Source organism: Amaranthus tricolor, chromosome 4, assembly GCF_026212465.1.
Source record: "Amaranthus tricolor cultivar Red isolate AtriRed21 chromosome 4, ASM2621246v1, whole genome shotgun sequence".
NCBI classification, from domain to species: domain Eukaryota; kingdom Viridiplantae; phylum Streptophyta; class Magnoliopsida; order Caryophyllales; family Amaranthaceae; genus Amaranthus; species Amaranthus tricolor.
The window spans coordinates 29,562,881-29,576,185 of NC_080050.1; the positions used below are offsets into that span (position 1 = coordinate 29,562,881).

Below are 13,305 nucleotides of genomic sequence, written 5' to 3' on the forward strand. Positions count from 1 at the left end.
ATATATTTTTTAAAATATCGTAAGTAGGCATTAAGAATGATGTAAGTATACATTTAAGATATTGAAAGTAGGCATTAAAAAAATGATAAGTAAGCATTAAGAATAATATAAATCGACATGAAGAATACGGTAAGAAAGCATTAATCTTTAATTGGCTGGACTTGAGATACGTCTCTCAAAGATACGGTCTCTCAAAAGACTAAGTGCTCTTAAAAATATAACTTTTATCATGCTTCATTCCATTAGTTTAATAGGAATATATTCTTCAAGAAAATGGTTCAAGTTTTTCAATTTTATTTTAAAGTCAATACTAAATTAATCAGTAATATTATATTTATACTTTTCACTCAACTCAAGAAATACAATCGTTCATTCAGTAAAATTTAATGCCTACTTACATTATTTTTAATGCCTTCTTACCGTATTCTTAATACCTATTTATAATATCTTAAATGCCTATTTATATTATTTTTAATGCATACTTACAATATTTCAAAAAATATATATTGGGCCGAATAGTCTTTCACAAGAATGTGTGATATTTGAATTAATTTTAACTTTCAAATCCATCCATTATAAAAAGTTTTACCAATATATGTGCTTAACTATAACCCAAATTTTCCATAATTTGAATTTTGAATTTAATAAAGTAATGAAAAAAAACCACTTCCAAACATGGATGTTGTTAGGCCTTTATTAAAAACATCAATTCTCTATTGGTGAAGGAGGGCAAAAGTGTGGAATTTCCATATAGGATGAAAATAAGAAAATTCTGTATTTGATGAATTTTCACTGAGAAGAAAAGAATTTCCAATTTCCAATTTCTAATTTTTTAGTTTCAATTTGCAATTTGCAGAAGCAGTAATCTCTACCCACAAACCCAAACCCTTTACTTTGATTTTCCCTTTTTCAAACTGCCATTTTCAGATCATACCCACATCTGTTCTTCCTCCTTTTTCTCTCCGATCGTTTTTCTCCCGAGTATTTTTCAAAGATTGGTGAAATGGAGAGGAGATTATGGGATGTTTAAAATGTGTGATTTCAACTTCCAAGTTTTTGATTCTATACCTGCATAGCAGAGAATTTGTTCACAATTTCTTAATTTCTCATGGAAAAGGAAAAGCGTGTTTATCAAGTTTGGAAGGGTAGTAATGTGAGAATTTCTTACTTTTCGTTGGTTTTTAGCGCTTTTATTTTGTGTTTACACTGCTCTTTCATTAGCGTTTTCTGTTGGTATATTGAATTTAAGGCGTTTTATGGCATGCTATAGTGAAAACTTACTGATTCTTATGTTCTTTTGTTACTACTGAGGTGGGTTTTTCCTTATTCCTCTCTGCATATTTTTCATGAATATTTGGGTAACGCTACGGTTTTGATTTGGAACTAGGATTCTAGGGTTTCTAAATTTGGACTAGTAGTGTTACTAGATCTTTCTATTTTTGCATGAAATTGTGAGAACAACTATTGTTTAGGTGAAGGATTCCATTATATGGGGCAATTAAGGGTATTTAATGGGAGAATTTTGCGGAAATTTTAGGATTTTGGGATGATTTGGTAATGTTGGTTAGGAATAGCCTGAAGATTGAACTTGCAAAAGTGTTAGAATCAAGGGTGTTGGTCAGACGGTTAGTTAGAATTTTGATATGGTGTTGCAGTGAAGATTTAAATCCATGATTTTAACTAATGAAGGGAAAATGCATTATGGCCAAGTTATTGATGGCGCTAAGCTGCCGAGGCTACAAGTTAACATGTTCTACTTTTTGTTTCTGTTTCATCATTATCCTTTTCCACAGCTTAATGGTGTGACTAATAAGTTTATTTCCCCCAATAGTTAGACCAATCTTGAGCATGACTTTGGTTTTGTAGATGTATATCATAGTGTTTGTGTTCGAGTCTTTTGGCATCTTATTTGTTCTCTATGTTTTGTTGAAGTAGTTAGCCAAATAGTCCTACCAAACATTTTCAAGTCACTTCCACTTCTACTTTTTTCTTCTAGAAAATTCCCTGTTTTCTTCAACTAGTTCCATCAAGATGTCTCATGTTGTGCCCCCTTGACATCCGTTGAATGCCTTGTCAAAGTTTCTCTTGAGCTTGGAAAAGAATGTTTAATTGTTTCATATTAATATTTAGTACTCCACCCTACTAAGATCTCCTTTAATTTCCTTTTGGAATATGACCATCTTTTAAAGATCTTTCTATCAAGTCCAACTTATTGTATACCTAATCATACACTTATAACTTTGTCTTAAAAATCACTCTTGGTTTTGGTTTTGGATTCCTTGTGTTTTGCAGTGTTCTCCTCACCATAACATTTTCGCAAAGCTGAATATCATCCTTCCATTCTCTTTGTTGTGATGCTTACTTCTTCATTACATCCCTTCGTGTCTTTTTTCACTACTACATTGCCCTTTGCTATTCCTAGAATGCCTTAAGCCAAATAAGCAATAATCTTTGTCCAAGTTGAATGCGGGTCATCCATACTTGTCCAATCAACCTAGAACCATCCTTGTCTTGGGATTCTATTTTTGAATGAAATTGATTGCATACAAACATTGAGGACTAAGAGTTTGTATTGGGTGACTACACAATCACGTAGTGTGACTTATAGTTTAGGCAACTTTCTATATAATTTCTTTTAGTCCAGAAATAATCAATTTAGGTTGTATTTATTCCTCTACATAAGTTACCAAATGGTTTTCACGCTTTGTATACTTGTGTTAAGTAGTACATGGTAATGCTCGTAGAAAATTCAAATTAAACTTTATTTCTCTCATAACTCGTTTTCAACACACCTCTACAACATCATTGGTATCCATTCATCTATCATAATGACAATTCTATTTCTCTTCTTATCTGCCTAAACTACCAAATTTACATATCTTACTCCCTTTTAAATTCCTTAACCTCATTACTTATGCACTTTGACTAAGGATGTTAATCTTACATTCATAACATCTATCAACTCCAAGTAATTTAAGATGCCAACTTTAGCTTAAATCTATTATTTTCCTTGGCCTTTGATCCCTTAAACCTTAAAAAGCTTTGCTCCTTTGACACCACTTACAATAGATGTGAAGCGCTGGGAGCAGTCGATGAGCTAGCGATGAGCTAGCAACGCTTGCATCTACTCGAGGGTGGGAGGAGAAGAGGAAAGTCCCATCTCATTTGACTTCGTATTTGGGCAATGTGTCGCATTACTTTTAGCAACAACCTAGAAACTCTTACATACTTATCACTATGAGGCTTTAGAAGTGTACTTATCACTACGTCATAATACCTAGTGGTCAAATAATTGTTATGGTGTCTATCTATGTTTTTCAAACTTTATAAAGCTGAAGTGGAAAATGCTACTCATCACTGCTCCTTAATCACAACCTTCATTCTCTAAAATGAAAGTTACTTCTTGTTGTCTTAGGTTTCTTTTTTTAGCTTTATGGCGGTGGAATTGAAATAATTATTGAAAAATAAAATATTTATAATATAGACAAGGCATTTCAAGGTTGAGAATTTGAAGTTGACGTCATCATTCAAGCAGTCTGGAAGGGACTAAGGGTACAATGAATATGCATTTGTTGTGTCATGTGTGTCCTTTGTACTTGATAAGAGACAATATAACTGTCAATAAAATTTTGTATGGGTATGCTTTAGAATTAACATGATCAGGATTTGGGCTTGGAATTGTTTTGTATCATGTTTGGCTACACACTTTCTGCCAAAGAAATTTGGAATTTTGTTGAATGATGATATTTTCATATTCTTCCTTCCCCTCTAATCTTAGGACCTTTTTCACTGTCCCTTTCCCACCCAAAAAACAAAGGGAAAACAAAATTAATTGCTGATTTAATTTTTTATATACTTTGTGATTCTTGGTTCTAAATTATGTTTACAACAGTTACACTGACATGTTATTACTGTATTAGTTTCATAATGACTCCTGTTGACACTTGCAGAAATTTCTTTTGGGTGGTCGCATAATATTGGGTCCCGATGCTAAGTCAGTACTTGCCACCATACTGTTGATCACTGTTCCAGTTGTTATCTTCTGTATATTTGTAGCTTGGCATCTTCGTCATGCTCATCAATTTGTTTCATATAATGCTGGATATGCAATCTTGGTGGTGGCCATTGTTTTTACCATTTATGTAAGACGGATCCAATGAATGTTTTTCTTGTCTAATGTGTTCAATTTTGTAAATTTTTAACTTCGACATGTTGCCTTGGTCCTTGAATCCTTGGTTGAAATCTTATTTGCCATTCAATATATGATTGCTAACATCTTGTCTAAGATGGGCGAGAGTCTTCACTTTTGAAATTTACTAACCAAATTCTCGTGGAATTCTTTTTTATGCTTGAATTTTGCTTTTTATTCATGAGGTTGCCTTAGGGTACTGTACTCTCTCATTTACCCTAAGGGGGCGTTTGGTTCAGTTATTACTTTTAAATGGTGGTAATGGAAATGAATTTTAGTTTAAATTTTCATAAATTGAGTTACATCATTCCCTTGGCAGTAGAGATCTCACTCTCAATTTTTCGTAATTTCAATGACCACCTAATGCTACATTTTTCAAATTGTAATGGATGGATTTGGGTTTTGTGAAGAAAATAATGATTAGAGTAGGACAAGCATGATCATATACCTTGTCAAATAGTTTTTTTAAGCAAAACTATATTATAATTTCATTACTATTTCCACCATTTAGAAATTTAGTACTAATGTACTATGGATCTTGAATGTGTTACGTATAGTCTATTCTATTGTTTACTGCATCAGATTGGACTTTGTTCCATACTAGGTGATCCTAACTCTTTTCATCTTTATTTCCTTTTGAAAGGTATTGGCCCTTTTATTGCGCACGTCAACAAGAGATCCGGGAATTGTACCACGTAATTCACATCCACCAGAGGAAGAGTTTCGTTACGACTCTTCAGTAGTTGAGACTGGTGGAAGACAAACACCAGGTCTTCAGTTTCCTCGGACAAAAGAAGTTATGGTTAATGGAATTCCAGTGAGGGTAAAATATTGTGATACATGTATGCTATATCGCCCACCCCGCTGCTCTCATTGCTCAATATGCAACAACTGTGTGGAGCGCTTTGACCACCATTGCCCTTGGGTTGGTCAGTGTATTGGAGTGGTAATATAATTTGTTGTAGTATGTTACTTGTTATGCTCTGATTTGTAGTCACCATATTCATATTTTAACTCTATTTTGTTTATCATGCAGCGCAACTACCGCTATTTTTTTCTTTTTGTGTCTTCAGCCACTCTACTGTGCATTTATGTGTTTGCCATTTCTGCCTTCTATATGAAGGTTCTGATGAATGACAACCATTATACAGTTTGGAGGGCCATGAAAGATTCACCAGCATCAGTAATACTCATGGCTTATTGTTTCATATCTTTGTGGTTCGTTGGTGGACTCACTGGATTTCATATGTACCTTATCGGCACAAATCAGGTTCGTATTGTATTTTTTAATTTTTATTATGTCTTCATAGTTTCCTTGATGTTGTCCTTTTTTTTTTTTCTAATTGACCAATACCTTCTTCATGTTGCCAACCATGCCCTGTCTCAATAGTTGTATGAACTATTGGAGTTTGCTATGGAAGCTATCTGCAATATCCACAAAGAACATATGAAAAGAATTTGATATACCTATGCTGACTGTAATTCTTTATTAAACAAAAATCTAAATACAGTCGAAGAATAAGGGTGTCAGTGGTGACCCTTTTGCTCTACAAAACATTTGGTTGGGTTTAGGATATATATTGTCGAAGGATAAAAAAATGAATATTTCTTGGAAGTTTTAATCCGATGCTTCCTATTCATTTAGATAATGTCGGTTTTCGTAGTAGCACGAAAAACTGAATGGACCTGCTGTTTGTGAGATAAGAAGGTAACGAGTTTGATTCTGGTATATAACTAATTCATGCCTTCCCCATCCTGACCCCCTTTTTCTATAACTCTCATCAGGCGTCATTGCACAGTAAATTTGTCTTCTCCACCTGGGATCAAGTGCACAAAGTATCCAAATAACCCTTTATTTTATTATTTTATCCGTTCATGATTTCTTCTCCATCATTTCTATAAAAGCTTATGTAAAAAACCTCATCATTGCAAGGGTAAGGTTGCGTACATTTGATCTTTAAAATCCTGTCTTGTTGGAAGTGTACGTGGGACCGGGAGTTCTTAATGGCATTGGGATAATAGAACATTTTGTTTAGTGCGCTGTGTGTAGTGAACAAAGCATTCATTTTTCTCTTACCAATTTTAAATCGATTTAATTGATTTGTTTTAGAATATCCCTACTGAATGAGGATTTGCAGTTATCTTATGGGAACAAATTGGTTCATTGTGAATTTACATAGGCTGTTTTATTACATTTATCCTCTTGGCGAGTAGCTCTCCTTATCTTGATTCCTGATAACCTGTCAGTGAAGGCTCGAATGAGAAAGCTGTTGTTGCACTATTTGTAGTGTATTTTCGTTGTTGCGTTGCAGTCATTAACTAATATAACTCAGTCCAAATAAGCGTATAATGTCTGATTTATTTCCCCAATGGGTCTGTTTCTTTTTGGCTGATGTATTTTTATTTTTTCCATCAGACAACATATGAGAACTTCCGGTACAGAACTGACAGCAGGCTCAACGTCTACAACCGAGGCTGTGCTAACAATTATGGTGAAGTGTTCTGCACTAGTATTAAACCATCAAGAAACAATTTTCGGGCTTATGCTCAGGAAGAGGTACAACAAACACCACCCCTGCGTACCACCCCCGAAAATGAAATTGAAATCATGGATGATTCGGGTGACCAGCGTACCAAGGTACATAATGATTTAGACCTTGGGGGAGATCTGCTTAAGATTTCACAATGCCATAACATCGAAGACATCGAGGACGATATACGGAGTAGAGGAAGCAACTTGCTTCATAACAGTTCAGAAACCGACTCTTACGTGGGCTCGGACTATCACACTCAGACAATCCGTGCAGATATCCGACATTCTAGCCGGGGCAGAAGCAGGAACTTTGAAATCCGATCCGATATCTCAACAAAAGATGCCCATGTCCATGAGGGATGAAAATACTACTTCAAATGGAATTATTTTGTACATTTGATCTCTGGAAGTTGAAATTCGTTTTGGCGTCGTTGGTAACACATTCTTCTCACTTGAGGATTTCATCTTATTGATTGGCTTTTTTGACATCATCTGAAATAGTATTGAATAGGTCGAGCTCGAGCTCGAAAAAGAAATAGTTTAGACGCGGTCTTTGGCGTTTATTTGGATTTTGTATCAGCCTTGCTGGTTATGCCTTCTGTAAATACAAACTTGTAGGATGATTTATTTTGTAACTGGTATGCACTTTGCCATCTCCACGCATTCTTCTCTCTTTTGCTGTTTGTGATTGAATCGGTTTTTTCTAAAATTTTGCTATCTTTTTCAATTCGTAATGATTTTTAGGCTCGCTCAAAATTAGTAGGCCCTCGGTGAAATATTAATTATTTGAATTCAATTTGGAAGTCATTTTTGGTTAAAGAAGTCATGTAATTTTGAATGTATTTATCAATATATAGAATATATTATAGCTTGTGGACACTTAATATCTTACCCATTTATTGTATAATTATTATTATTATAAATTGTTGTATGAGATGGTATTGCTGTGTAAGATGCGCTTTACATATAGATTAACCAACTAATTTACTAACTACAAATTATGAGAATATTTAAGGTCATCTCATTGAGAAATGGTCTTTTACAAAAGTATGCTTATGACAATCACGAAGCATTTGGACCATTATTACCCATTAAGCTTTTATCTTTATATTATGACAATATGTACGTATGCTAATCTTTTATGATAGAAATTTGGGAAATTAACTAATAAGCTAGCCAAAAAACAAATTATAAACTAAGTTTAAGTTGGGCTTGAAAACCAAAAGACATGTCATTGATTAAGGGTCATAATTGAACATGATACAAATTATGATTGTCATATTTGGCATGTTCATTTAATCTTCATATTAGGGTCATTTTCATATGGTCTATCTACATTAGAAGAATGGCTTTTACCTTAAAAAAATTCAAAATAGGCTCTAAAAACTACACATAAATAATACATGAAATCATGCATGGGGAGAAGAACCATTGCCAACTCAAGGGTAGGTAAATTTAGCTATATTCATCTCCTACAAACTTTTAGGAAAATAGGGTTTGGTTTAGGTCATTTTATATAGAAGTAATTATTCTTCGGTATCTGAATTTGTCAATATTTTTAATTTAATTTATATTTTATACTTTGTAATATTTTTATTTTTAATAATATTCCTATCAATTTTTTTGATTCTTATTTATATATATTTTTTTATTTTCTATCACTTTTAATCATGTTCACAAAATTTAATTGTCTTTGCCTATTCCTATTTTTTGTGCCAAAATCCATTATTGGATAATCATAGGTACTAAGGGAGTAAGTATTAGAGAAGAGAAGATTAACCTTCTTTTTAAATGTTCCCTCAATTAATTATTGTTAGGCGCATGTCTTTATTTTTTTACTTCAATTTAAGAATCATTCAACTCCACTTGTCCTATTTTTTTAGTCCCTAATAATTAAAGTATATAGTGATTATTAGGTAAATAGCTAATCCTCATCTCCTAACTTTTGTGATTATTATGTACGTGTAATTCGTTTCGCTATATCAACAAGGTTTTTGATTTTCATAAATACATAATTTGTAAAAATGATAAACAATCTAAAAATATTAAGTCATTTCTATATATATATATATATATATATATATATATATATATATATATATATATATATATATATATATGGTCGAGTTCAAGTGTAAATCATCATTATCATATCCAGTATATCCCGCCCATAATATCGAATTCAAGCATAAAATATGTTTAAATGTAAACCGTGCGAACCCGTTATTTTATGGCAAAAAAGTGTTACTATTGTTTTTTTTTGGAATTTTTATGGTTAAAAAGTAATAATTTTAATGTAAAAGTAACACTTATGAAAAATGTTACTTTTTAGCAAAAAGGTGACTTTTTAACCATAAAAAATCCAAGAAAAAAAATATAGTAACACTTTTTATTCATAGGTAATCAATATTTTGTGTGTGACTAGATAGTATGATTCGTCGTACCATTTACTTATCATCATCCACACAATTTCATTGGTCTTCTTATTTTTAATATTTTTGCAATATACTCCCTCCGTTCACAAATGTTCTTCCCATTTGGATATTTCACCTTAAAGAGAGAGAAATTTAATTAATGTTTTTGACATATATTAGAATATGAAATATATCCATGTGAAATCTCATTAGATTCGTCTTAATGTATATTTTTTTTATTATGTATCTTTTATAATTTTTTATTATGTGTATTTAGAGATGTTAAGATTTGACAGTGTAAAAAGTAAATAGGAAGAACAAAAAGAAAAGATGAGAGTAGTACTGTAATAATTTCTTAAGGATCGAGAAAGTAAATGACTTTTGTTAGAAGCATAAAAAATATTTGTCCATTCTCAAAGTTGTGGCAAATTATAATATCATGAAAAGATGAATGGTTATCAATATGCAACAATCAACATCAATCCTATCTTAACTCTTCATCATGGAATTATCTCATAATCTCATCTATGATTGCAAAAAGCAAGCCAATACAATTCAATTGGAAAAAGTTCAACCAATATTTTGAAAATTAAGTTTTATCTTAATTCCAGCGTATATTATTTTTTCTATTTAAAATTATTTTAAGTTCAATTTTTATTTAGCACTTTTCTCTTTCCAACCTGTATAATAAATAAAAGATATAAACCCGGAAAAGTGAAACAACACATATGAAGTCTCTTAATGTATACTAATAATATATCAATATCAACCCACATTTGACTTAATGAAGCAAATACTTTTTTTGGTTCTCATAAATAAGTTTTCATACATTTATAAAAAACACTAATCAAAAATATATATAATAAACTCGTAAATGTAAAAAGTAGATAAATAATAAATATTTATATCATATATTTTTTCTATCTCTTTAAGTTTTAATATATGACTCAAATATATATAAAAGTTTACAAATTTTTATGAGAGACTATCTCTAATTGGGTCAGCATATTATACATTTTTTAATATATTGTAAGTAGACATTGAGAATAATATAAATAGACATTTAAGATATTGAAAGTAGGCATTAAAGATATGGTAAGTAAGCATTAATGATAATATAAGTAGACATTAAAAAATACGGTAAGTAGGCATTAATCTTTAATGAGTTGAACTTGAGATACGTCTCTCAAAAAGATAGTCTCTCAAAATACTAGCTTCCTCATTTGAACTTACACCATATCTTTCAAAATGTTCTTTACTTTTTTTTTTTTGTTGTTTTTTTTTTCCAAACTCTAAACTAACTTATTCATTTACAAATTACTTCTTTCCATTGAAATTGTCATACTTATCGTTTTAATTCGTCATTTTTAATTTATTATATTTTTTATAGAAATTTATATCTCTATTACATTCTAATTTAATTTTCATACATATATTTTTGCCTTTTTTTTAATATTCTCCTTAAAGTTAAAAACAAGAAGGGAGTATAAGATTATGTTCAAATTAGGTGGTTTGGAACCAAGCTATGTGATTAAGGAATAATAAATCATAAAGATATATTTGTTCTAACTTTGACCATGAAAAGGAAGTGAACACATAAACTGAGGAGATCTTCATAAAACAAGTAGACAACTTAGAATTTGCTTGGTCTACTTCTACTTTGGTAAAGAATCTATGCTTATGATTTACAAGTTACTCAAAAGTGTTAGCCTTTTCAACTGTATTTTTCCCTTTTTTATGAAAAAAGTTTTTTTTTTTTTTTTTTTTTGTTATGTACTTGATTTATACTATTTTGATATGTATTAGTTTTAAAAATATTAAAATAGTAAATATTTTTTTTTATCAGAAGTATATTTTGGTATATTTATCAAAAAATACTTATTATAAAATTAATTCGTATAAACTAAAATAATGTGAACTAAAGCAGAGGCAAATAAAAAAGTTAATTGGTATATAATACCAACTATGCCAAGATCATATGCTATCAAGTGACAGCATTGCCATGGTCTACATCCGCCCCTGGACCAAAGACTTTACTACATCTTTATATTCTTTTAAGTAAGAAAATCATATTGAAATTCCAACATCAATTCTATTTGGGGCAATATTAAAAACTGTTTTCTTTAATTTTCATCCACATATTTTCTTTTATTTTCTATTACCTTCACTCTCTATTTGCATAATTTAACTAAATTCTCACTATTTTCTTAGTCATTGTGTAAAAACTGTTGCAAACTCTTAAGAATTGAAAAAGTAAGAAGTACTTTCTCGTTCTGTTTACTTGCTACATATCTTCTTTTGGTTCATTTCATATTACTTGCTACATTATTATTATGATTAGCAAATTTTTACCTCTTTTTTTCTTATCCTATACTCCATCAACTTTCACACATTCCATCATTTAAGATTTTATTCTCATCTTTTTGAGGATTATTATAATTGGGTTTTTATCAATATCAAATCTTTAATCTTCTGCAAAATCCTTAACAAGAAAATCAAAATTAAGAAAGTACTTTTTCTTTTGAATTAGAATTGAGAAAGTACTTGTATATACAAAGCACATAACATGTTATATATCAAGTCATTTATTTCATAGGTAATTAAACAAGCACAATCATAAACAGCATTAATTAAGAACACATAGCAAATATATATTAAAAACTTTGGTTTTAGTGAAATATTATTAAAATATTTTTATTATTTTATATTATAATAAATATTTAATAATCTTGTGACATTATTAGTGCAATTTACACATCATATAACCTTGTGCACCATCAAACAAAAGAAACATGTTGCGATAAATATATATTTTGATCGTGAAAATGTGGCTCTCGATCATAATATTCGAGTTTTGTATTTTCCTTCCTCTTTTTAGTATACTGATATTTTTACTAAGGATCTTCACTGCTTTTAGATTCAATTTTAACACTCGTTTTAATCATCCGCTTTAATTGTAGAGTATATGAGTGAAATATTGTTAAATATTTTATATAGTAATAATTAACAAACTTCTATAATCATGAGAAACCTTATTTAAACTTATATCATGTATATCGTTAATAATGAATAAATGAAAGTCTTCAAGGGGAATTCGTATTTCTATACTTGACAAGATGATATCATTTGATTCTTTAGGAATATGCATGTGTTATAGGAATCAAATTAAATATAGAACCCAAGAAATCATTAAATTAAATCATCGTTAATTTGATTAAACATCATTTTTATATAGAACTGTATTTTAATTTGTATAGTTTCCTCTAAATTTATTTTAAATTGTCTTATATTATTTAAGTAAAAATGTCTTATATTATTAAATATTTCAGGCATTATTCAAAATCAAAACAAGAAAAAAACGTGCAATAAAATTAATTAATTTATTCTAAGAATCTAACAAATGTGACCCTTCATCTAAAGACAATGAAGAGAGTTGGTTATTCAACAAAATGAATAGTCAAAAAGCCATAAATGAGTTGGCCAATATTATTATGATAACAATGACAAATTGAAGAGCACATGCTACTCAACAATTACCATATTCAATACAACTTGTACTTGTATATTTGAACACATGTACACACCTAGTAGTATAGTATAGTTAAGCTAGAACAATTATAATATGAGATAAAGGTAGAATCAGTTAAATTACGTGGATGATATAAAAAGAGAATAAAAATATGTACATTTGAATTAAAAAAATATAAAGGATAATTTTGAAAACAAAATTCCAACAAAATAAAATAAACTGATTACATAGAAAAATGTAATAATTTTAAAAGGCGGAGAAAGTAATTATCTTCAACATATCAGAAACTTTTTTATGGATGAAAGAAATTGAATTATATAAGTAAAATTCACACTTAGAAAAAAATATATGAATTAGCTTTAAGAGAGATGAAATATATATATATATATATATATATATATATATATATATATATATATATTCTTTATCACATTTCTAAATAATTCACTATATAAATTCATTATATTTAATTTTTTAATATTCATATTTAATACTGATAAAAAGCAAGGCAAGGAGAAAAACATCAAAATCCTCCTTTATTCGATCATTATCATAAACTATATATATGGTCAATGGACGTTGAAATTGGTTTAGATACAACGTTACTATCACGATATATTGATAACTTCACATTTAATTT

At 30.0% G+C, this 13,305-nt stretch overlaps 1 protein-coding gene across 2 annotated transcripts; it reads left to right on the forward strand.

Moving 5' to 3' along the window:
* Window positions 1-625: 625 nt before the first annotated feature.
* LOC130810111 (protein S-acyltransferase 8-like) lies at window positions 626-7,449 on the forward strand. 2 transcript variants are annotated; one of them, XM_057676061.1, is made up of 5 exons: window positions 626-1,153; window positions 3,951-4,142; window positions 4,833-5,135; window positions 5,226-5,459; window positions 6,606-7,449. In XM_057676061.1, exons 1-5 carry the CDS (start codon window positions 1,109-1,111, stop codon window positions 7,083-7,085), a joined length of 1,254 nt encoding a protein of 417 aa, XP_057532044.1. In that variant the 5' UTR covers window positions 626-1,108; the 3' UTR covers window positions 7,086-7,449. The 2 variants fall into 2 exon arrangements, with proteins under 2 accessions (XP_057532044.1, XP_057532045.1); XM_057676062.1 differs by lacking the exon at window positions 3,951-4,142 and having other exon boundaries at window positions 666-1,153.
* Window positions 7,450-13,305: the final 5,856 nt, after the last annotated feature.